The sequence below is a fragment of the Xyrauchen texanus genome, chromosome 18 (genome assembly GCF_025860055.1).
Source record: "Xyrauchen texanus isolate HMW12.3.18 chromosome 18, RBS_HiC_50CHRs, whole genome shotgun sequence".
Classification (NCBI taxonomy): Eukaryota; Metazoa; Chordata; class Actinopteri; order Cypriniformes; family Catostomidae; genus Xyrauchen; species Xyrauchen texanus.
Window position 1 is genome coordinate 30,463,487 of NC_068293.1, and position 26,118 is coordinate 30,489,604.

Genomic DNA, 26,118 nt, shown 5'->3' on the forward strand with positions numbered 1-26,118 from the left:
GCTGCAAGAAAGTGATGTCCTCTGACAACACTGATTGATTAGTTAATGACACCACAATGTGCATGATACCAAGCCTGCCGTTGCATGTGCTTTGACTTCAAAGGCAGGAGAAAGAGAAAAATACAGTAGATTAAGTCTAAGAATATTTTTTTATATATTTAGCAGCAAGAAAACAATTTTATCTAATATTTAATCATTTAATGTTAAATTATGAATAATTTAATATCTAATATTTTGTCAAATGTAAATTTATGTAGCTAATATACATTTATATTATCCTGGAAATTATCACATTTAATTTTGAGACAAAATACTTATTTGTCATTTTCAATTTTGTTCAAGATGATTATTTAAAAAAACAAATGCTAATTTATTGGGGTAAAAGCCTCCCTGTTGCAGGGGCTAAAGGCGCCTATTAAATATTGTTTTTCTTACAGTAAGTGGGGGGTAAAAGATTTGTTATGAACATTCAAAATGGCCTCAAGTTGACTGATCCAAATCACAATGGAGATTTATTTTTGATAGATGTAATGAAATGTCAAGTATGATTGAAATGATAAATATAAACCTTTATCTGAAGTGGTTATTTTGAATTAGCATTATCTTAATTGATCTTATTGATTAATTTGTCTTATTTGATGGATATTCGCATAAGTTAAAATATTGTGCCCAATAACTATTGTATCTTCACTGTTCCTTCCTGGCCACTTCCTATTCTGTTTGCCACTGGCACGCAGCATGAGTCTGTGTTTGTAGCTTGCTAGCCAGCTTAGCATTGCTTATTTTTATATGTTCATAATTTTATCATTTGCCATTTTACTGCCTACTTCGTTTTTTCTACTGTTTCAACTGTATGTATTTTACTGCAAGAACCTGTTTCTCTCTTTATTCTTTTCTTTTTTTCCACTTGTCTACATTTCACATCTCGACTGCATGCATTCATTTTCTCCTCTGTGTTTCATACAGATTATTGCATCAATCTCAAAAATCTGCTGATCAGGAACCACATCAAACATCGATCTCAAACCCTCGCCGCTCAAGAACAACCATAACAACAACAACAATGCTGTAAGCCATGGTATCCGCTCATGTTATTTCTTTCTGCATTGCATGCCACATGTTTACTATAGCTTCTTCCATCTGCAGAGAGGGATTCACATGTGATAAATGTTAGGAATTAGTCAGGCTGAAGCAGAAGATTAATTAGTTACAGACATGCATCTGAACACTAATGGAGGTTAGTGAGAAAGAGAAGCCTATAGATACTATTTCAGATTCGGGTAGAACAGAGAGCAACACACACACTTTGGTGTTGGTTGTAGAGCCAAGGTGTTAGGTGTTTGGGTGACGTCTCAGTGGCATACTCGCTCAGCAAAGCAACACCACTCTCCTGTTCCTGTTAGGGCTTCTAATCAATTCTCCCCACTCAGTGATGCACACACTGATAATCATGTTGAAAGAGTCTTAGTAATAGGTGATTCTATTATAAGCAACGTGGAAATAGAGACTCCAAACACTATTGTAAAATGCATTTCAGGGGCTCGGGCATCTAACATCAGTGCTGGCTAATGCTAAACTTAGATTTTCTACAGTTTTCATTCATGTTGGCACTAAAAATGTCCGGCTTCGCCAGTCGGGGATTACTAAAGATAATGTTAAAGAGGTGTGTGAACTTGAAAAACTTTGCCAGACACTGTAATTTCCTCTGGCCCCTATCCTGCCCGTCATGGTGACTGAACCTCTGGATGTCTGAGTGGTGTCCGGAGAATAGCATAGGATTTATAGATAATTGGAAGAGTTTTTGGGGTAGACCTGTCCTGCTAAATAGAGATAGACTCCATTCAAATCAAATCAAATCACTTTATTGTCACACTACAATGTACACAAGTGCAACAGTAGGTGAAAGTCTTGTGTGCAGTTCCGAGTGACATAGCAGTCATGACAGTTACGAGACATATACCAATTACAATAAACAACATATTTACACAACACAATTTACATATCAAATGTACACATACTTATACAACACAATAATTATATACAATGTGCAGTAAACAATACACACGAGATAGAATACAAATACTATAAAAATAAAACACAAAGAGTATATAAAAATATATATATAAAGTAGTTGTAATGAGGAGAATATATTTGACAGTCCAGTGTGAGATATAAGATTAATGAAGTGCAAGTGCTGATTATTGATCGTGAGAGATCAAGTGTTCAAAAGTCTGATTGCTTGGGGGAAGAAGCTGTCATGTAGTCGGCTGGTGCGGGTTATGATGCTGCGATACCGCCTACCTGATGGTAGCAGTGAGAGCAGCCCATGACTCGGGTGGCTGGAGTCTCTGATGATCCTCCGAGGTTTTTTCACACACCGCCTGTTATAGATGTCCTGGAGGGAGGGAAGGCAGTTCGCACCACCCTTTGCAGGGCTTTGCGGTTGAGGGCGGTGCTATTGCCATTTCTCCAGGGAAGGTGCCGCTCTCCTCTCTAGTAATTTGGCTCATAGTCTTAATAGTGATAGTATATGACTAACTGGGGCCCAGGTCAGGAAGCAGACAAACTGGCTAATCCCAGCGTCTGCTAGCTGCCTTGAGATGTCACACAAACTACAACACATAGAGACTGTATCACCTAGATATCACATACAGACTGTGTCTGTTCTCTGAACTACTAAACAAACCCCTCTCTAAATCATTTAGAAAAATGTTATTAAGGTCAAACTTGAAAAAAAAATTGAAGATAAACATCATATAAAGGTAGGGCTACTAAACATTAGATCTCTTTCCACCAAAGCACTAATTGTAAATGAAATTATTACAAATCATAGTTTGGATGCGCTCTGTTTGACTGAAACCTTGTTTAAACCAGATTAATATATTATAATTTAAATGAATATACTCCCCCAGGTTATTGATATAAATATGAGCATCTAAAGGGTCGAGTAGGAGGTGTTGCTACAATTTACAGTGAAGTGTTCGGTGTTACTCAGAGGACAGGATATAAGTTTAAGTCTTTTCAAGTAATAATGCTTAATGTAACACCATCAGATATAAATAAAAAACTATCTTTCATCTATTGCCCTTGCTACAGTATATAGATCACTTTGGCCGTATTCTGATTTCCTTGGTGAATATGCAAATTTTCTATAAAATCTTTTAGTTACTGTAGATAGAGCTTTAATTTTTGGTGACTTCAACATTAACATAGATAATGAAAATGACACATTGGGATTAGCATTTATTAATATTCTAAACTCTCTTGGAGTGAGACAAAATGTGACAGGACCAACTCATCACCATAATCATATGCTAGATTTATTTCTGTCAAATGGAGTTGATATTGATACTATAAAAATTATACAGCAGAGCAATGACATCTCAGATCATTACCTCATCTCTTGTTTGCTGCAATCAGCTAATGTTACTTAATCGACACCACGTTATCATTCAGGTAGAACTACACTTTCGGCCACTAAAGATAGCTTCACTAATAATCTTTCAGATCTCCCAGCAAGTCAAAAAGTCAAGAATAACTTGATGTAATAACAGAAAATATAAATACAGTCTTCTCTAGCATTCTTGACTCTAGCAATATCACCCCCCCAATTAAAGAAAAAAGGCCCACACCATTGGGCAATGATCACACTCATGCTCCAAGAGATTAGCTCGGAAAATGGAGTGCAAGTGAAAGATTTTCAAAATTAGAGGTATTTCACGGTGCATGGCAGGATAGTGTCTGCAACTACAGACAGACACTAAAAGCTGCCAGGTCAACATATTTTAGCAAACTCATAGAAAATAACCACAACAATCCTAATTGTTTATTCAATACTGTGGCTAAATTGGTAAGGAATAAAGGCTCGACTGAACCAGATATTCTGTCGCAGCACAAAAACAGAAAACAGTGTCTCATCATTTTTCTCATGAGCAACTTTAATCCTTTGCTGTCATAGGTCATGAAGAACTAACAAAACATCACAAAAATCTAAAGACACAACATGTATGTTATATCCAATACCAACTAAGCTCTTAAAAGTGGTATTCCCTGTAATCTCAGAACCTCTGCTTAATATTATGAACTCCTCGCTAGCCTTAGGACATGTCCCAGGAAACGTACAAATGGCAGTTATCAACCAGCTTATTAAGAAGCCATAGCTTGATCCTGGTGAATTATCTAATTATAAACTGATTTCAAAACTCCCATTTATGTCAGAAATACTAGAAAAGGTAGTGTCCTCCCAACTTTGTTCATTTCTAAAGAGATATGGTATAGCGAAGGGCTACCTAAGATGCTGTAGGGCTAGTTTCGGATAGCAGTGAACCAGGTGTGTCGGTCAGAACATTACAGAGGGAGTATCAACGTATTATTATTTATTGTCACAAGTATGCAAGTATCAACATCAGAGGGAGAAGTCAGCCTTTACATCCACATTAGTCAGTGTCTGCTTAACAAGTGATATGAGCTTGAGGACTGCAGCAAACTCTAGAGAGTTTGAGGATTAGAGTCAACGGGGGCCCTTTGCAGTATCCAGGGGCAATGGGTTTCCTTAGATTAGTATGAGCCTTTGTAATGGTTGCAGATGAGCATGCTAGGACTGGTGGGACTGATGAGATGTGGAGGAGGTTAAGCACAATTAGAGGAGGAACATGTAATAAAGTCCTTCATTAGATGAGCCTTGACTTAACCAGCAGGGGTTTGATGCATAAGCGGGCTGGGTTGTATATCAGCTTGGGTAGGTTTGGATTTGTATGAGTGTGTTTAAAAGTGGTTACTCTGCAACAGACAAAGAGCAGAGCTCTAATAACAGCAATCACCATTACACATCACCAGACCATTCACATACAAACTATATACATTATAATTCTTAACATTGTAGATCGGCAGATACAGGGCTAGCATGGATTAATTAACATTATCACGTAACATTACACAGCCGATAACTTTATAATTACTGATAAAAACAAACATAACTCTGGGTACACAGTAGGATTAATCGTACTCACTCAAATAAGATGCACATGAACACAAGATACGTCCAAACTGAGGCTGATCATAACTTTAATACACGTCTCAGGCACCCAGTCATGCGGCTTGTCCCACATGCTCTGGACGATCAACTTGGCATGGGTCGTATAGGGTAAGATGAATCCCAAGGGATCATATTGTCGAGCCAGCACTTTGTTTACATTTCTCATTGTCAATACTCCATATTCCAGAGGTCGGCTTCTGTACCCTAAGGTGTCAGACTCCCAGTGCCAGCTAAGTCCAAGGGTCGGTTCTGACAGGCCAGGTTCATGGTGCAAGAGCCATCTCTCCATGCTGTCAGACCTCGCCTCCATGGTTAGGTGCCTGAGGACATCAGGTAGGTTGCAAGCCCACCGGCGGATCTCGAACCCTCCAGAAGCAAGGACTTCCCGGATCTGGTCCACCAGCTTCTTGGCTTCAGTGGCTGAGTGCACACTATGAAGGCAGTTATCCACATAGAAACATTGTCCCACTGAATGTCTGACTCCATCTCCTGACCTGCTGTGATCTCTCGCATGCAGTTGGAGAGCAAAGATGGCACAGCAAGGTGAGCATGTAGTGACAAATGGCAGGACCTGCCACTCAAAGATATCGTGGGGTACATCTCGCTTCATGTCCCTCCAGACAAACCTGAGGAGCGGGCGGTCTTCTGGTAAGAGCCGAACTTCGTGGAACATGCTTCTGATGTCACCACTGACTGCTACTGCATATTGCCTGAAGCGCAGTAGGACTCTCAGAAGAGAGGCTCCCAATGTTGGTCCGGGAAGGAGAGTGTCGTTCAGGCTTCAACCATGGTATTGGTAAGAGCAGTTGAAGACCAGGCAAGTCTTTCCGTTGTGGCTCACCAAGTGGTGGGGTATGTACCACGACTCCTCTGTGGCTGAGGCTTCCCTTGGGTCATTCTCCTTGACTGCTCCCGATTCAACCAGCTTGCGAATCATAGCGCAGTATTATTCAGCCCATTGAGGGTCCCTATCCAAGCGTCTCTCCAGTCTTCTGAGGCTTGGTAGAACAGCCTCCTTGGATGCTCTGAGTGGGAGAGTGCCTTGTTTCCTTAGCAGTGGAGTGGCATACCTGAGGACCCCTGTGACTTCTATTCACCTCGTCTTGGTCTCCAGAAGCTCCAATGCCTCCTTATCGAGCTTTGATCTCATCGCCAGCCTCTTATTCTGGTACTGCAGGGTGTCCATCTTCCAGAGCTTCTCCACGTTCTGCATCAGTTCCATTGTCTGAGGTGAGACACAGGTGAATAGACACTGTCTGGTGCACGTCGCCCCCTGGACAAGTTGTTCGGGTCCTTGAAGTGTCCATCCCAGTCTTGTGTGAATGGCTGCCGGTCCTCCAGGAGGGCCCAGTCTAACCGGCTCATTTGGGGTCAGCAGATAATCGGCTTCAATCAGCATGAGTGGCTTGACATGATCAAATGGCTCAAGGGGAAGATCCACCAAGTGCTTATATTTCCTCTTCAGCCTGGTGATAGGGTATGAGTGGTCTGCTAAGGAGAGGCGTTGTGAGGTGAACGCCTCCACTATCCGGAAGGTTCTCCTGGGATTTGTAGGGGATGAGATGCTAAATGAGACAGAGGATCCCTTCAGAATCTGAACTTCCTGCCGAATCGTGCAGAGAGCAATGACCTCTGGTTTCTTGTGAAGGCCTAGTTTGTCAGCAGCCTCTGGGAGGAGCATTGTATGCTCCGATCCATCATCCAGAATGGCGTACATATCTAGTGTCCTGTCTCTGTTGTGCAGAAACACTCTAACAACTTTCAGAAGGACCCCCGAGGACACAGATGGTCTGTCCAGATAGAGAACTTCTGTACTGGGGCTCACCAGACAGCTCTCTGTCCTCGGCTGCTCTACTTTGGGGCGTGTGTTGGCGTCATGCAGGACTCTCAGATGCTTCCCTTGACACTCTTCGCAGAGCCTCTTGAGGTCACATTGCGCCGCTTGATGTGCTCTCCCGCATCTCCAGCATCTCTTATTAGCTCTGATCCACTCTATGACTTCCTCTCTAGTGAGTTTTCGAATATCGGGACACTTATTCAAGAAGTGCTCTGTGCCCTCGCAATACGGACAGTTTCATCTTGCCCTTCCATTTTGGCTTGGATGAGCTCTGACATGCTTGCTTGGTCACTTGGTTTGGCGTACCACTCTCGGCTCCATGTAGCACCAAAGCTGCTGGCTTACTGCGTCGTGTCTTGACTCTGTGACCCAGTGGCCCTTGGGCACGAATGTCTGAGGGATCGTCGTAACCTTGACACCAGAACTTGTACCGGAGCCATTCTGCCATGTCAAGCAGTGCATGTCCAGGGCATTGGAGCATCTGACGCCTATAGTTTGCCCTCATTTCAATTGGAACCTTGGTGAGGAGTCAGACTACATGTGAGCCGCATCTCAGCTCAACTTCGCCATCTGGGCCCAATGATTGGAGCATACCCACAAGTGACTGAACATGTAGAGAGAATCTTTCAAAGGCAGCTATATCTCCTCTTCGGACATTGAGCGAGCCAATAACTACAGCAATCCTTTTTAATGCTACATGGTGCGGTTGGCCAAACTTCTCATTCAGGGCAGCCATGGTATCTGAGTGAGGCATTGGTGAGTTTATGTACGAGTCGGCGATGAGATGGGCCTCCTCTTGAAGAGCTCTGTGGTATCAGCGGGTAGCAGGTTTGCAATTTCAGCCGAGAGAACTCCATGGGGTCCTTATGGATGAAAAGGGGGATTTTAGGTGCGGGGCCCCTGTACTCTCCTCCTCCTAAAGTTGTCGCTACTGGGAAGAACTGTCTGCCTTGGGAGGGGCCCGAACGATTCACGTCAGGCCCAATTGGGTATGAAGGTAAGGGTCCTACATCAGCATGATTCATGCTGGACTGCAGATGAGGGAGGGTTGAGTAGGATTCTGGCCATTGAGTGCGGGGCCGGACGTCATACTGTCCACGACCTCGTCTAGTCTGAGAGGGGGTCCAAGCCCCAAGGTGTAGAATGCGGGTGAGTGTGGCCTGCGATACTGGATGCTGTGCTGTCTCTCATGAGCTGTAGCTAACTCATCATTCAGTCTATGATAATGATCACTTGCTGTTCCTCGCCGATCGCAGACATTGGAGGGTATTTGGAGGAGGGCCGTGGTGGAGGGGTAGTTCATTATCATACTCCACTTCCTCTAGTGCTACGGAGTCATAAGGTAATGGCCTGTTAATAGTTCCTAGAATATCAAAATCCACAAGAGGAGGTAGGTCCTTTTCCTATTTGCTCCAAAACTATGGAATAATCACCCTTAAACTGTTCGGGACGCAGACACACTCACTCAGTTTAAGTCTAGACTAAAGACTCATCTCTTTAGCCAGGCATACCCTTCGTTTATCTATCAACTCACAATTAGGTTGCTTTAGTTAGGTCTGCCAGAACCAGAAATATTTCTCAGAAACCTTTCTCATAATCAATAACTATGCAATAAATTGAATGGCATCTACGCCAAGATTATTCTATTTGTTTCCCTGTCTCATATCCTGAGGTTACCAGAGCAGGCCATATCCAGCTCTGTTCCTGCTTGTTGTCAGACTCCACTGCTACATGTCTCTGAGTGATGAAAACAAACTACAGCCGGTGCTACCCAGATATCACTTCAGTCTTTTATGATGGACTTCAGAGGATGAACTTATTCCAACTCCAACTGTAAAACACTGGATACTTCATATGCCTTTGCCTGAACATTGGATTTAGGATGGACCCCACCAAACCTCACTGAAATGACCTACCGGTTGAACTGCAATGCACCTCATTGATCTCTGCCTGCATCACCTTAGTTTATTGATGGACTACACTCTTGAAATGGAATACATAGACTACCAATTATTTGCCAACAAAAGCCTTCATCACCCCACTAACAAAGGACAATTGCATCTTTGTTAACTCCTGCAGTTAATCCAGGGTGGACTTCAAAGGTATTAGTCATTAATCTTACAGTTCATACAAAATCTTTGTATAAATACTGGCCATTAACACTTACTTAGTTGACAAATTTTAAACCATGACTTGCACTGCACACAAATAACTAATTTTGGCATCATGTTCATGCTGTTTAGCCAGAAGGGAACTGGCCCCCACAGTGAGTCTGATTTCTCCCAAGGTTATTTTTCTCCATTAACCAACATCTTATGGAGATTTGTGTATATTTAAAGTCGGGAATTTTTACTGTTTCTTAAAAGCCTGAGAGAGTTAGATGTATATCTAGAGTACCTCTTTTTAAGGACTCTCCGAGGGAAAGGACCCTGAAACAAGCAGATATTACAACTTTTTCTATTTACATGAAAGTTTGTGGACAGTTTTGCCGCTTCCTTTGGTGATCGTTGTTCTGCACTGATAAGATGCATACCAGGCCAGTTGATGCTCTGAAATCGCAATCCATGTATTTCTTCACCCACGTAAGGAATAATATCCATGAAGAACAGATTAAGCATTAAACATGATTGTCACTAGACTGTTGTATCAGTTCTATATACAGTGTATATATATATATATATATATATATATATATATATATATATATATATATAGGATACATCCAACTTTAGAATGTTGCAGTCAGACACAAGACATCACTGACGTCAGAGCTGCTGTAACGGTTCTTGAGGTGGAAGTTTTTTAATAAAATGCATGTCAGGATATGACTGTTATGGCGGATGAGAATGCTAATTAAAAAAGACATACATTTTGATCTGTTCCTTTCCGCAAAGCCATCACACAGCTTTGGAAGATCCAGAATACAGTGCTCGACTACAGGATTACTTTTAGGATCATTTTATGGAGGTTTTCTTATTATTAAAGCCAAAGCTCGGACGTTCAGAAAACTCCTTGTGTTCCACGGCCACGGCAATCAAAATAAAAATTATAAAGCAATGAGTAAACGATCATAAAAGTTTCAGTTCATTTAAATTTAGCCTTGGGCAAACTATCAAACTCCAAAATCCTCAGAAATTAGTTGAATACGGCATCAGAGTGACATATTTTGGGGGCTTGGCAATATCACCAAAATTCTGTATCGCTGTATGATAAATGTTATATAACGTTAACGATGTATATCACTATGCAATTATAGTTTTTCTTCTGTAAAATCAACAAAAAAAGGTATATACATTTTATAGCAAAATCTTTTGTTGTTTCAAAGGGGGCGTGACCAAATAAATTTGAGAACCACTGCCCTAGAGTGACATTTAAAATACAGACAATGGGTGACATTTTGGGTGTGCAAGCAATAAATCTAGGGTGACATATTGGTGGTGCAAGTAAAAGGTGTCTTTTGATAGTGTGTTGCTCAACAGACGATAGAATTATAATGAATGCTAATATTTTTTTTACAAATCTTCAAAAACTTCCAATGCTGTACACAATTGTCTGAAACACTAGCTTTTGCCTTGACATAGTGAACTATAAAAGATTGTGACAGCATATCATTGATGATAAAATTTTGCATTAGAAATCCCTGAAAAATATCCTTATTCCATTAAGCTACTCTGCTACTCTATGGGTCTACAAGGCTAAGCCTAGCCTAGTATGTTTCCTTCCAACTCAGTATGCAGAAACCTGGCTCAGGTGGTCAATTTAAAGATGAATGGCTTTGAGATGCGACGAGGAATGCACCATAAATGGGATAGGGCATGAATTCCAAACAAGCTCTGTGGAGATTGGATGTGCTGTATAATACCTTTCTCTTTTTTTATCAAACTAATAAATTACAGCCCATCTCTCTGATAACTAGGGAGAGAATGTGCTTGATTTAGACCCCAGATGTGACCCAGGGTTACCTGGCAACTGGACAAGCTCAGAAAAAAAGAAAAAGAAAACACACCAAGAAATCTTTGACTGGTAAGAGAGAGAGAGAGGGAGATAGAAATGTAAGTATACAGATATGACCTTTCTATTTTGCGAGAACATCCTTTTGCTGACTTTTCCTTACATCAAATGAAACAGATTTGAATGTGTGTGGTCATATGTGTGTTGTTATAATAAAATGCAATGTTGTTTGTTGTCTAACACTTTATTGGCAGTGCATACTGCCAAGAAATCTTAACCTTATTGGTCATATTTATATCAAGTCATCTATATGAACGTGTACATTTTTATATTTTATTTTATTTATTCATTACCTCTGTTCCTGTATCCTCTCTTAAAAGGTATTGCAGTATTTATTGCTGTTCATTTCCACTGGTGCATGCTTAGTTATGCTAGAAATCGGAGCTTCTTTGTTAGATACACGTCGCCTAAAGCCTCTGTGAATAGAACAGCTTCTCTGTCAACATGCATGCTGGAGTCCACTGCTAGTTTATTTTTATAAAGCAAATGTTTTTAAAATATTTCGATTTTATTTTTAAAAAGCAAATGTAATTATTTAAAAAGTAGTTCCTTTGGAATGCCTCAAATTTTACACCCAAAATTTTAATTTATGCATAATGTCATATCAGTAAGGCAAGGCAAGTTTATGTAGCTTTTTAAGCACATTGCATATATAGTGATATAAAGTGCTTTACACAGGCAAAATAAAGAAAAATGAAATAGACAGATAAATCAAAAGATTTACCCAATTGAATTCCCTTATCTTGTATCTGTCATTTGTATCTTTTTAGATTTAAACAACTACAGTATATGCAATTAATTACTTTTTCTGTGCAAATAAATAGATTAGTATAATCCAAGTGAGGGTGTTTTTCCAATTAACCGGTACTCATAATCTCAAGAGAGATTCAATTAAGGTTATGGACTTTGAGCAGCCATGCCCAGACATGTTGTAGCCTGACTGACAGACATGCTCACTCACACACACAACATACAGACTGTGTTTTCTCGCACATCAGGGATATTCTGCATCATAGATCCTGAGCGCCTGCAGGACATGACCTCTCGCTTTCTTTCACTCAGTCTGTCTCTCTTACTCAAACTCCCGTGGTACAATGCAGAATTCACTTTACATTCTGTGATGCTCAACCAATTTACATCTTACCCCCCTCCCTTAGGCACCATTACCACGGCAACCTGTCCCTTTAGAGACAAAAAGAAAACAAGACTTATATATTTCCATCATAAATACACTCACACACAGACAGTGTTTAAGCTCAGCCACATCCCTCGAGGGTATCTGTACCACAGGGAAAAAAGCCATGCAACAGTAGAGAAGATTCTCCAGGCCAGTGCAAACCAGTCACATGACAGCTGATCCATAATATATTGTAAGATAGAGGGAAGACATACCCGAGCAAAACAGCCCCATTCACCTGTATTAAAATGTTTAAAAAAAAATAGTGGATAGACAATAAAATTGGGGTTGGGGGATAGAAAGAAGTTGGGGGAAGGGTTGCCACTCTTCATTAGAGGCATGATTATGGTGGTAGAGGAGAGGCCCAAGGGAAATAGTGTGATTCTTTTTTTGGTGAAAGAGGTAAATAAATTGAGTGAAAAAGAAAGAAAGAAAGAAAGAAAGAAAGAAAGAAAGAAAGAAAGAAAGAAAGAAAGGTGACACACAGCTGCTTATTACAGCCCTCCTCAGGCCAGTTCCTCATATCCATGTGTCCACTCCACTCCCGTCACTCACAAACATACACGTCCACACAGACAGACATAACAGAAACAAAACATGACATGAATGCAGAGGGACATCTAACAGAGTCTCATGGACACAGTAGATGTCCACAAATACAAAACTTTGTACTATATCACAGGTAGAAACATAAAAATCTTTATTTTCATTCACAGCATATGATTGCAAGGATGTTTAATGAACATTACCTTTAGAAACATAGATGCCAGGAATCTGTCCTTTGTGATCTGTGTTTTTTCATTTATTTCACTTTTTGCATGTCTGTATAGTTTACTCTCTCCCTGCCTAGTTACTTTGACACCATATCCGATCGATAGCATGCAGTCATATTTCAAATTTACAGAGGAATATTACATTATATGACAACCAGCCCACCTGGCTAGGGCTTGTGTGTTGATTTAATATACTGTAGATTATTGCTTACTACCCTTTCAATACATTTTTATTTTTAAATAAATATATTTAAGCATTTCCCACTTTATTATTATAACCTCCTTTTTATGGGATTACACAGAATGCTGCTTGGGATTCTCATTCTTCACATGAATGTCCTGGAACAGCTTTTGCACAGTACTGTAAAACTGATTAGATTGCTTCAGAAGATGTGGATTTAACATATTCTGGATTACTTTTATGCTGCATTTATGTGCTTTTTGAAGCTTCAAGGCTTTGGTCATCATTCACCATTTTAAGCAGAACTTTTTACTGTTACATAACAGTTAGACCTCTTAGATGATTTTGTCATGATCTGTTGGCTGTTCCAAGATCCAGATGCAAAACAAAAGTGATAAAGCGTTTGTAGTGAATTCCAAACGATTATGGAACAGCCTGCCCTGGGACATTAGATCTGCTGAATCTATGTCTGTTTTTAAGTCTCGTTTAAAAACTCATTTGTATAGACTTGGTTTTATTCCTATGTGAATGTGTTGTGTTTTGTGTGTCACTTTATTACTGTGTAAATATGTTGGTGTATTTGAGTTTATGTTTTGTGAAGCACTTTGTGCCTAATTGCTGAAAGGTGCTATATAAGTAAAATGAATATGACTTGTATTGTTTGGGCCTACAGAGCTGAGATATTGTTCTTAAGAATGTTGTTTGTTTTCTGCAGAAGAAAGAAAGTCATACACATCTGGAATGGCATGAGGGTGAATTATTCCTTTAAAAGTTCTCCAGGACTGTCCATGGTGCTGAATTTTTTCTTGCTGGAAACAGCTGCACATAGTACAAAGAATTAACTTTGTTTCTCAAAATCTTAGAGGAGACCAATTCCAGTCTTATAATGTTAATGAAGAACTTTAGAGTTAATTTATATAAAATGTAATAACAGAAAACAGAGAGAGACTTTAAATCAAGAGAAATGAAATGCAAAGAAAGAGGGGATAAAATAACAAAGAGAAAGAGAAAGCTTGTTAGAGAAAAACAGATGGCCTTTGAATTCAACAAAGGACACAAGGGAGCAAATTCTGGTTATACAGACGTGACCCTTACCTTTAGTGTACATATGTCAGTGTGGGTATTTCTATATGTTTGTGTTTTTACAGAAGCCAAGCTGCATTTTTTGAAAAATATAGGTAATTCACAGGAGCTATGCACTGTCTTCTCATGTGCCCACACACAAACACGCAAAGCAGAATTAAATGAAAGTATTTGGGGTTTCCATTCTGTCACATTATAGCAGATGGTGTCCAGTTCACGCCAGGCTGGTACACTCCCTGGAGACAAAGTGGGAGGGAAAAAGAGAAAAAAGCAAAAAGGGAGAAAGATGTTGGGTACTCACTTAACTCCCTCTTTGTCTCAGTTATTTACACCTCAAAGATTGTTCTTGAGGGAAAGGGCTGACCAACTCAGGCGTGCTCCCGCACATAAGCACGTGCACACACTCAGAATCATCACCATCAGATTGTGGAAGCAGTGAGATTCTTGTATGAATCAGGGTAATAACACATTACACTCCAAGTAAAAATGGACAATTAGGGTTTTATTTAGAAACCTAGAGCCCTTTACCCAACTCCAAAAGAACCCTTTATGCCTAAAAGGTTCAGTATATAAAACAAATAACTTATATGGCTCAAAAGGGTTCATTAGGCAAAATGTTTTATACCTATTTAATTCTAGTCTCTATTTAATCATACTTTAATGTATTATACACATGGTTATTTCAATTTCTTCTAGTAATAAAGTACATTTATACTAACTAGTTAACATTTCCTTGAGATGCATTGTCCATTAATCTAAAACTAAACTAGCTATGTAGCTAACTATTAGCTTCTATTTAAAACCTTTAAAAAAAAAAAAGAAAAAAAAGAACGCTTCTATATGGAACCTTTCAGTGGTTCCAAATATGAAGCAAGCATTGAACCCATAATAATTACTTATAAGAGTGTACAAAGTAAGAGAAAAGCCCAAATGAGATTGTTTTATTACTCGTTGTCAAACTTTCCAATTGGCCATGTGCAGGTGCTATGATGGACCTTTCCAATTGTATCCATGCATCTACACACACTGATTTGCCTCCAGGATCTCTCACAGGTGCAACATTGGCCCCAGGCCGGCCTGGCACCCTATCCTCCTGCTCATCACCACCACTACCAAAACACACACACACAATCCCCCCCCCCTCGAAGGTCCAGCTGATCCCCACCTGATCCCAATTCATGGGGGAGGATGAGGCATTCTGACTTGAGCTAACCCCGGAGATGTGAGAGAGAAGAAATATATGCCATCGCTCATCTTTCCTGTCTCTCTCTCTCGCTCTCTCTCTCGCTCTCTCTCTCTCTCTCTCTCTCTCTCTCTCTCTCTCTCTCTCTCTCTCTGTTTCTTGGAGGGATATGACTTATTTTTGTTCCTGTCAGCCTAAACCAAAAATGACACCCAAAACACTGTTATATAGTGTCCTTGAGAACTGTACGCATAAATGTCCATGTACTGTAGGAAATATTGTGCATGTGTGCGCAAGAGTGTTATTGTGTGTAAAGGGCAATATGTCGAACTAGGGCTGAGCTCGGAGCTCAGGTGTCCTGTGCTGATGAGCTGCAGCTGGCTCTTATTGGGGCTGTAATGGGTGCCATCCAGTGCCTGGGTCAGTCATGCAGCTGAGTTTAGACTACCCCCACTCTAACAATCCATGTTCAAACTCATTTTGAAATAAACCTATTATTTTCACCTCATATTCTTTAAAAATGTTTCTCTGACCTTAAAACTCACTAGACAGAAATGATTGAAGCTTTACCCCATTGTTTTACCACAAAGTAGGCAAACAATATCAAAATAAGTTAAATTATATCAAATATGCAACTGGTATCCATTCTAGATAAGGCGATTACACAAACAAGACCATGTTGTTCTTGCAAATAAAAAACTGGACTCTACTTCTCTAACCATCAGAACACACATACTGCTTGGCATGACTGTATGTTGGAATTCATTTCTTCAGATATGATCAACAGCAATGGAATATACTCACACAGCTCTTGGGTCGAATGACTCTATTGGTAAATATGTAAAGGTCTCTAACAACGTAGGACATTTTTTAGCTCATGAAGGGACTGAAAACTGTTCACCACGAAGTAGGGCATTCTTTTGATTTCGCCATAAAACAAAATTCCTTTTCAGATTAATTGGAACAGGAACACTTAATTGACTTGGTTAGTGCCACCTGTCACAAATGCCAGACAATTCTGCTTGTTTTTGGTAAATTAGCGCACAAAGTGCTTGCCTGGGGTGCAACTTGAGCAACTAAACAAAGTTCACATTCAACTTTGTATGTATTGATGACATGATGTGGTGATTCGAAATATGTGTGCCTGTTTGTTTCATATAATCTAAATGCTCATACATGAAAGCTTGGCCTGGCAGAAGGTATTCTTATTGACCAGGTATTTGGACTGAATTAAGCCATGAAATGAGCTTCAATCCATTGTTCTGTCACCATGAACAACAGAGATCAATACTTGTGATCTCCACCAGCCCTCCTGAAACTACGCACACATGCTCCCTTCAGAGTTAGCATGTTGAATTAAACCTGACTACACCAAATTACAAGAAAATAGAGCATTTGCAAATAAATGCATGCCCACACATAAAATAATATGCATAATATTACCCAAAACACACATGATCTTTAATTATCCCCTCTTTCCAGTCAAAATAATCCATCCCATTGTCTTATACTCAGTTCCGTTTACCTCCATGCCCTGCCCTATGTTGTTTCTCTCTCTCGCTCTCTCGCTCTCTCTTGTTCTTGCTATTTTAATACACATCCACTGGCCCTGGGTCAGATATTCTGCCTCCATCCATCTCTCTATCCACCCATCCATCTTTCCATCCTTCCAGCAACATCAGCCAGCTGCCTGAACACACACACACACACACACAGAGAGAGAGAGAGAGAGAGAGAGAGAGAGAGAGAGGACCTCAATTCAGTCAGTAAGGTCCTTGCCCCCTTCCCTAAGCAATGCCCAGATATGAACACATGCACCAGGCAAAGGGGGCAGAAGAGGGGGATGGTTGACTCTGGAGGCCATATGCCTCTTTCTCACATCTGACTCTGTGAATTTATATGTGATAAGAAGGGAGGGTGTGTTGTAGGAAACAGTGGACCAGCTGACTTCGTTCAAAAACAGAGGATAAATGTAGGAGTTTTTAATTAAATCTACTGTAATATGTCTCGCCAGCCTTGATAAATAGAGTCTAAAATGTATCAGTTTAAAAGAGCATATTTTCTTGTCAGATTTGGTATTGTCCTTTTCCATTTTACTGATTATATCTGAGGTCATATGCACAGACAAACACACCCTTCCTTTATACAGTGACACGATGGCTATAGTAGTCACTGATGTGCCTGTTAAAGCGAAAGTAATGGTAAGTAATAAGCCTACACTTTAAAGGTCTTTTATGAGAAGTTGGACAGTACATTCTCTTATTTTACCATCCCATGTCCCTTTTACCTTTTTATGAGAAGAGTCTAATCAAAATTCAGTCTCTTTTCACAAAGAGCAAGAGTCTTCAAGGCTGTTCTCTAGCCATTATATCACACAGAGACACAGATCATATGAAAGATCTGTAGAAACATAAAAAGATTCTAGCAACAACTCATCAATAAGTGTATTTTATTTTAACCAGACAATAGAATGATTGATCTTTGAATTGTCATGTTTGATGATTACTCACCCAATCATTTCTTGGACTGTATCAATTAAGCATTAATGTTGTAAATTATGGCCCCATCAATGTTTACGGTACATCTTAACTGTGTCTTTTACAGAATTTAGGTTTAATGAGAAGTTTTAAAATTTTCTTGGTAAGCAAAGGGAATCTATTCGCTAACTGTCATTGACACTGAACTACATTAAATAAACTTGCATTACGTATGCCACAGACATTAATGTACAGTATAAGGGAGACTGAATATATTAAGTACTGGGATTGGTTGCCATTTCTTTTTCAGAAATTCTTTTGCACAGTTGTGACAAATGCATTTTGCCTAGTAAAAGATTTTCCATTTATTCTCTAAATAAAGGTCATACAATCACTTGTATGATAAGTAAAATGTTGTTTTAAGGGATAGTTCACCCAAAAATGAAATGTCTCTTATCATTTACTCACCCTCATGTCATCCCAGATGTGTATGACTTTCTTTCATCTGCTGAACACAAATGAAGATTTTTTGAAGAATTTCTCAGCTCTTTTGATCCATACAATGCAAGCGAATGGGTGCCAAAATTTTAAAGCTCCAACATCAAATTCAAAATCCAAAGTCAGAATAAAACATAATCCATAAGACTCCAGTGGTTAAATCAATGTCTTCAGAAGTGATATGATAGGTGTGGGTGAGAAACAGACCAATTTCACATTCTTGTGTTTTTGAAGATTCACATTCTTCATGCATATCGCCCCCTACTGGGCAGGGAGAAGGACTTTGATATGTTGATCTGTTTCTCACCCACACCTATCATATCACTTCTGAAAATATGAATTAAAACACTGGAGTCGAATGGATTACTTTTATGATGCCTTTATGTGTTTTTTGGAGCATCTACATTTTGGTACCCATTCACTTGCATTGTGAGGACCAACAGGGCTGAAATATTCTTCTAAAAATCATAATTTGTGTTCTGCAGAAGAAAGAAAGTCATATACATCTGGGATGGCATAAATGATGAGACAATTTTAGATTAAGCTGCATGTCACACTGCAGTTGACTGATGCCAAAATCTCACCTAAACCTAAAAGTGGGTTTACTGAAATATTGTGTGGATTTATTTATTTATTTATTTATTTTTAGTTTTGTTCTTTTAAAAAGCTGTAACTTCAATTAACTTTTCAATTGCACCAACAAAGCCCACTTTAACAGGAGTTGTTTATGCATATTCATTAACCATTGCCTTAGTGCCAAACCCTTGAACTGACATCCTGCGTGTTTGAAGGCTCTAGCCTGAGGCGGTCCTTTCACTCCAGACGAGAAAGTAGTCGCTGAGTGGAAGGGGGAAATGAGGGGGTGGGACGAGGGTGTGACTGTCGTGGGTAAGTGCATAAAGTAAATGATTTGTTAGAGAAAGAGAGAGAGAGAGAGAGAGAGAGAGAGAGAGAGAGAGAGAGAGAGAGAGAGAGAGAGAGAGATCCCCCGTCATTTCGCACTTTTTAGGGAGCCAGTGGAATGTTATCTCTCAAATCATCAGAGGCACAGGGACAAGCACGCCTGGATGTTGTTGTACAAAGGGATGACTGGAGCAATAGTATCCCCGGGAAAAATAGAGACAGCCTGAGCGACTGACAGCACTTTCTCATCCAACGATCTTGTCAGAGGACGCGTGTCCATTGTTGTCTACGCAAGGGTCATAGGGCATAACATCTCCAAGTGCGTTCGTTACCGGTCCCGTTATATTAATCTCCATCCTTTAAGATTGCTAATGGCAATTTCATCGTACAAGAACACGAATCTACGTTAAAGACCTGCGTAAATAGATCATAAGAAATTACCACGAAGAAATGCCTTTGATGATGCTGAACTAAAATAAGATTTGAGAAAGGAGAATGGACATGTTTCACTAAGAACACACTCATTAAAGCTACATTTTGGGGAATTACGGTCTCGTTGAATTCATCATTAATTTTAAAGGTGAGTTTCAAGCATTGTATCATTGCTGTGTCTGTAGGGCCCTACGGCTGCTTTTAACTTTTCATGTTTTCGTTTCGCTAAATGTCTTTAGGTACAAAACTTCACATTAGCCTACAATGTTCAAGTTACACACATTAAATGTGATTATAATATTTAATTAATAGCAACAAAATGTATTTATGAGTAGCTCCACGAAATGTTACCCTATGTAGTTCACCATTTGTTGATAAGTAGCCTACGTATGCAAATAACATTCAAATAAAAGTGACGTGAACCGTAGTATACAGTAGCCTAGTTATGCTCAGTTAGCTACGTGGTGCTAAATATAATTTTTCAGCCTCTAATATTAAAGAAAAATCAAAGCTTAGCCCAAGTTTGAGAAGCACCATGTCTAAAATGCACGCTCCCTTGTGTCATCTGGAGCTATAGACTTTGCATTTGCGACAGATGGTCAGCTATGGCTTTGCTTTGGCGACAATAATTGATTTCCATTAACTAAGCATGGAGCCAGTTAAAATGTATAGGCTAACCATACTGATTAATAAAAACTGTGCGCTGAATGAGGCGAAATGCACACTGGCATTGACAATATCATTCATAAACATTAGCCAATATCAATACTGTGGTGGAAATACCATCGGCTAATTGAAAAGGTAGATTCTATGAAGTTGTGCAAACACACGCGTGTTTATCGTTACCCTGAAAACAAATGTGAATGAAATGAATAAGAACTTAATTTGGACACTCCATCCGTTTAATTTAGTTGATTATGTAATTCTTTTTGTATTTTTTATTTATGCAACTTTCCTCCAATAAAAGAACAAGTGCGGTGCAATATATGCTGACAAGATTGGGTGCTACTGCATTGAAATTATCTGTTATAATATGGGTAGATTATTCTTTATGTTTGAAGAACATATACCTACTTTGTCTTCTTCAACAGAGCAGTTAACAACCTCTGAAGTGCTGAAAATGATGCTGAGTCCTGATCAGACGGATCCTGACCTCACCTGGCCACAGCCGGACTCAGAATGTCTGAACCTGATGAAGGTGGACTGTGTGGCTCTCGAGCCCTTCGAGGCCGATGATGGCAAGACGCGCGCACTCGTGCCAGCCGCGCTCACACGAGAAGAGAAGAGAAGGAGGAGGCGCGCGACTGCGAAATACCGCTCTGCGCACGCCACGCGCGAGCGCATCCGCGTGGAAGCGTTCAACGTGGCGTTCGCCGAACTTAGGAAGCTGCTACCAACACTCCCACCCGACAAGAAGCTCTCAAAGATAGAAATACTTCGCCTGGCTATCTGTTATATATCTTACCTTAACCACGTTTTGGACGTTTAATGAACTTAAGAGGACATTCAACAGTAGGTCTACAGCAAAATCCTACAAGTGCATTTGAACAAGTTTACTGATGGAGAAGTAGCCTACCTATTCAAGAAGGACACAAAAAATATTAAGAAAAATAGGTAATACTTTATAATTACTTTCGTTCATGCGTCATTAACAAATAAATAATATTTAATGCTTAACAGAGCAGTGGTTTATGAACATTTAAAAATGACCTACAATAGGTCTATATGAAAATATACTGTATCAAAGTTTCATGAAATTTTGAATGCGCATTAACCAATTATCTTTTAAGCATTAGATAATAGAATTATGTTTGTTAATATTATGAGTTATTATACATTTTTAACGAAAATAATGTGTCGCAATAATGTTTGACACTGTAGCAAGATAGAATAAAAGATAGCTGTTCAGACGTTATATCTAGTTCAACATCAAAAGTGCATTTGAGGCAATAATTAATGGAACGTTTTAACTTGGGTAGGATAGGATTGAGAAACTATTCTTTGATTTTTCATATTCATTAATTCCCAAATATCATATCCATTCAAACTAGTTATCCTAATCCATCCAACAACCGTTACAAATAAAATTTGGTCTGCACAATCTGGATGAATAAATCAACCAGTTTTTATGGCAACCTTCTTGGGAAAAAATGGATAGACTACTTCTGTGCTGGAACAAATCGTAACAATATTAGTTCTTAATTTTATATTTTTTCTCGTTTATTATATTTATAAAGTAAATTAAGATAGCATATGTGAGTGTCTTTAAAATAGCCTTTCTAAGGTTCGTGTAAATAAATATTTAATGTTTTATGATTATTCAGATTTTACACTGGTGTGGCAGAGTTGGGGTTTACTGTTGCTTTTCACTTGCACTTTTCATTGGCAGTTTTTAGGAATAGGAGGGCCTTCGCTGTGTATGCACTAAGGTTTTTATAATAATAGTGTTGATGTCCTGTCCTATAGTAAAGATAAGCACTTCCCCGATGTATTGCTGTATTGTTTATTTCGTTTGCAAAGTGCTGCATAGATAGCGCCTTGGGTACCTGATGATTTGTGGTGGTTAAAAAGTACCACTAGATTATATTTTGTGTTTCGGTAGAAATGTATTTACATAACTAATGTCGAAGTAATAATTGGCAATTCATAATAAAGCCAGCTATTTTTCTCCAGGTTGTTTGCCTCCAAGTCTAGCTACCCATTGACGCTCTCTCTCTGCTGCGACCAAAAATGATCTAAAAGTAGTTTATTTTTTTCTTTGGCAAACTATTTTATAAAGATTATTTGTTTACGTGTTTCTTGTGAACCTCTTGAAATTTTTATAGTGAACAAATTATCTCATGTCTCTGCCTCATATCCAAAGATCGCCCTGTTAATTCATGGGATTTCCGTCATTTTGTAGGGGAATAACCAGTAGCTACACTGGTTTTTACCAACGCTGTTTTTTTTTTGTTTTTTTTTTACTATTTTAAATAAATGTAAAAAAAAAAAAAAAAAAAAACGATACTGTTTTGTCTGTTGTACTTTTTGCAATAAAAGCACATTCAAATAAAATACATTGTGCCAATAAGATTCTATAACCTATGTTGTTAATATATTCGGTAGCTAATACTCTTCACGCATGGACTGCCGTTTCATTAAGTATATTTTGACATTATAAAATAGCCTACATTGCTGTTACTAATATTATAGTGTAAGAAAATGGTTTAAAATGAATATATCATTCTGTCACACACATGCGTGTGTTCACATGCAGTCCGCTTAGTTCGACCCATAGGCGAATATCTCCCCAGAGAGGAGACAGGTGCTTGCCCAGACGGACCAAGGCAACCGAATTACAACCCGTCTGCTGCATCCCATGGGAAAGAGCGAGTGTGCGTGTGTGTGTGTGTGTGTGTGTGTGTGTGAGCGTGTATTTATCACTTTGTGGGGACCAAATGTCCCCATAAGGATAGTAAAACCCGAAATTTTTGACCTTGTGGGGATATTTTGTCAGTCCCCATGAGGAAAACAGCTTATAAATCATACTAAATGATGTTTTTTGAAAATGTAAAAATGCAGAAAGTTTTCTGTGAGGGTTAGGTTTAGGGGTAGGGTTAGGTTTAGGGGATAGAATATAAAGTTTGTACAGTTTAAAAACCATTATGTCTATGGAAAGTCCCCATAAAACATGGAAACACAACGTGTGTGTGTGTGTGTGTGTGTGTGTGTGTGTGTGTGTGTGTGTGTGTGTGTGTGTGTGTGTGTGTGTGTGTGTGTGTGTGGGTGATCTATTTCACGTTAAAGAAACCATAAATATAATCAGCTGATCACGACGATTCTGCTTGAAGGTCTATCATAGGCCACACAAACAGTTAATTAACAACCAGAAAAACGCAAGAAACAACATTGGGATTAATGTCGGAAAATGTAAATTGCCTCATTTATGTAGCACACAAGTAATAACCTAAGATTGGAAATTACAAATGAACATCATAATATCTAGCCTAAGCATTTCCATACCAGGAAGTGCTGCAATCCGCAGTCTCTGATGTTAGAAGAGCAGACCTCGTTTGATGATTATGTAATGAATTACACCCAGTCCTGCTTTAATGCCATATGTCTCCCTGTATGTCACAGAGAAGGGTCGAATACATTAGCCCTCAGCTCAGGTAGCCAGATTAGACGTTGACCCTTAATGCAAAGCGCCAATCTGTCCTTTCTGCAAAACAAAACAGCAATACTTTTCATCAAACAACTCACTCTATCTATCTATCTATCTATCTATCTATCTATCTATCTATCTATCTATCTATCTATCTATCTATCTATCTATCTATCTATCTATCTATCTATCTATCTATCTATCTATCTATCGCTTCACATCTTTGTCTCGTATCAACCCGTCAGAGTGCTCAAATTATTTGGAGACAGATGGAAACGGACGGATGAGGGACAGAGGAACGAGAGTCAGTCTGTTCTCATTAGCTCGCGCATAGAAAGTGTCACGCTCAGAACAATGCGACCCGGCTGCACGCGCACTCCCAGACCATCTGTGCACGCGTCAGACATACAATGATCCGATTTTCATCGTACAATGACACACTGACTGACATAGTTGCTGAATGCATTTGTAGATGCATTCATGGAATATGCTTGCAGTTTTATAATATTTTAAGTAACACATTCAAATACTATGTGCTTTGATTCGTTTTAAGTGCTTCAAAAAGTAAATATTAGTCTATTTTCACATGTATGAAAGTCGCTGACTCCAAAAGTTACTTTACAACCAGGGCCGGACCTATGGTTTTGGAGGCCCTAAATAGTGTATGGGGCCCTACAGGTTTCTAGAAAATAGTTAATTTAGAAAAAATATACGAAATGAAACATACTACGTTTCATTGATACGGTTGTGTGTTTTGTTGATTAGAGTAATTGATGGGCAAAAAATAAAATAAATGGGGGTGGTGGGTGGGGCCCCGAACCAATCACGGGGCCCTAAACAAATGTTTAGTTTGTTTATTGGGTCGGGCCGGCCCTGTTTACAACCATAGACTACATAAAAATATATTGATCTCATTACATTAGATAAAATAACTGGCATTTGCAGTATTTTAACAATCTAATCAGAAATATGTTTTTTAAACAATTAAGTAACAAGCCCACTCATCTGTATTAAAAATGTTTTTAAAACACTATGCACAGTAGGTGTCAAACTGAACTTTATTACAACAACACATTTGATCTTGGCTGGAAAAATTGGATATTTAATTTCACAGGATATGAAAACAAAACAAACTATGCTTAAATATCATGCTTTGCACATTGTTTGTCACAACTCGCTAAAGACGCCAACAATTCACCCCATAACAAAATAAACGTATTTTTTTTTAATCAAGATTTATATATATATATTATATAATATATATATTATATAATCAGCTAATATATATATATTAGTGTCAAAAAAATACAAATTTAATAATAGTAGTAAAAAATAAAAAATAAAAATTGCGGAGAAAAGGTCTATAATCGTTTGTTTGCGGATGCCATTGCTTAGGTTTTTCCACAGTATGGAAAATTATCTTCGGCTTTAGAGCTTCACAACAATTAACATGTATTAAAAATATAAACAAAGAAACACACAAAAACATAACTGTATACAAAAATGAATACAATAAAATATATCTATCCTGCATCTCCTCTCCAGCTTCGACTGCACAAGCCTCACGGTCCACGCATCATTCTAAACTTTGTGTGTTCACGAGTGCCACTTAGTGGACAAAACTGTTTTTACTTTGTTATTTGTTTAATTTAATATTTATTTTATTATTTTTATGTAAGAGATAGGTCTCAAGATAATTTGCATAGGCTAACAATTGACACTGACATATGATGTTGTCACAAAGCACGTGTATTATATTAATTAGACTAAATGCTTTTTCCTGTTCAATACCAATGGAAATGTTTCATAGCTTTTTTTCTTTTTTTAAGACTTCAAGGTTTGTAACAATACCGAAACTTTTAAATATAATAGGCTATTCTGCAATTTAGTCTGTATATTACAGTTTTTCTCAGTCGCTTTGGTACATTTCTCAGATCACAACTGAAAATCTCAAAACTACTTGTTCAACCTTCACATCATCTAATCACTTGTGCACACACATAAAATAAATTTCTCATTCTTTTGAACAAATTGCCAATGCTTTGGTACATTCATGCAATTGGTTATGTACAATTGTCTGCTGTTTCCTACATTATCAATTGCTTATGTCATGCTGATCAAAATATATTATACTGGTTCTCTGTTGAATAGTATTACCCCCAAAAAACATTAGCAATAGTTAATTGCACAAGTCATTAACGGCAAAATGGTTGAACCTGTTGTCATAATATGTCAAGCATATTTTATATACATTTCTATTAGACTTGCGTGGTGGAAGGTTAGGGAGGAAAAACAGAGGAAGAGTTAGAAGAGGCAGAGGAGATGAAATAAGGGTAACTCTTGTGGACCACGTTCTCAATCATGGCCTTACGATGGCTGAGGCT

General features: G+C 38.8%; 1 protein-coding gene across 2 annotated transcripts; it reads left to right on the forward strand.

Moving 5' to 3' along the window:
• The first annotated feature begins 973 nt into the window (after positions 1 to 973).
• On the forward strand, positions 974 to 21,079 carry LOC127659314 (helix-loop-helix protein 2-like). 2 transcript variants are annotated; one of them, XM_052149081.1, is made up of 2 exons: positions 974 to 1,068; positions 20,682 to 21,079. In XM_052149081.1, the coding sequence occupies exon 2, from the start codon at positions 20,711 to 20,713 to the stop codon at positions 21,077 to 21,079; it is 369 nt and encodes a 122-aa protein (XP_052005041.1). In that variant the 5' UTR covers positions 974 to 1,068; positions 20,682 to 20,710. The 2 variants fall into 2 exon arrangements, with proteins under 2 accessions (XP_052005041.1, XP_052005040.1); XM_052149080.1 differs by lacking the exon at positions 974 to 1,068 and adding an exon at positions 19,273 to 19,738.
• The last annotated feature ends 5,039 nt before the right edge of the window (positions 21,080 to 26,118 follow it).

Excerpts from the sequence above, each read along its gene's own strand:
- LOC127659314 (XM_052149081.1), top strand. The coding sequence starts at position 20,711 with ATGATGCTGAGTCCTGATCAGACGGATCCTGACCTCACCTGGCCACAG.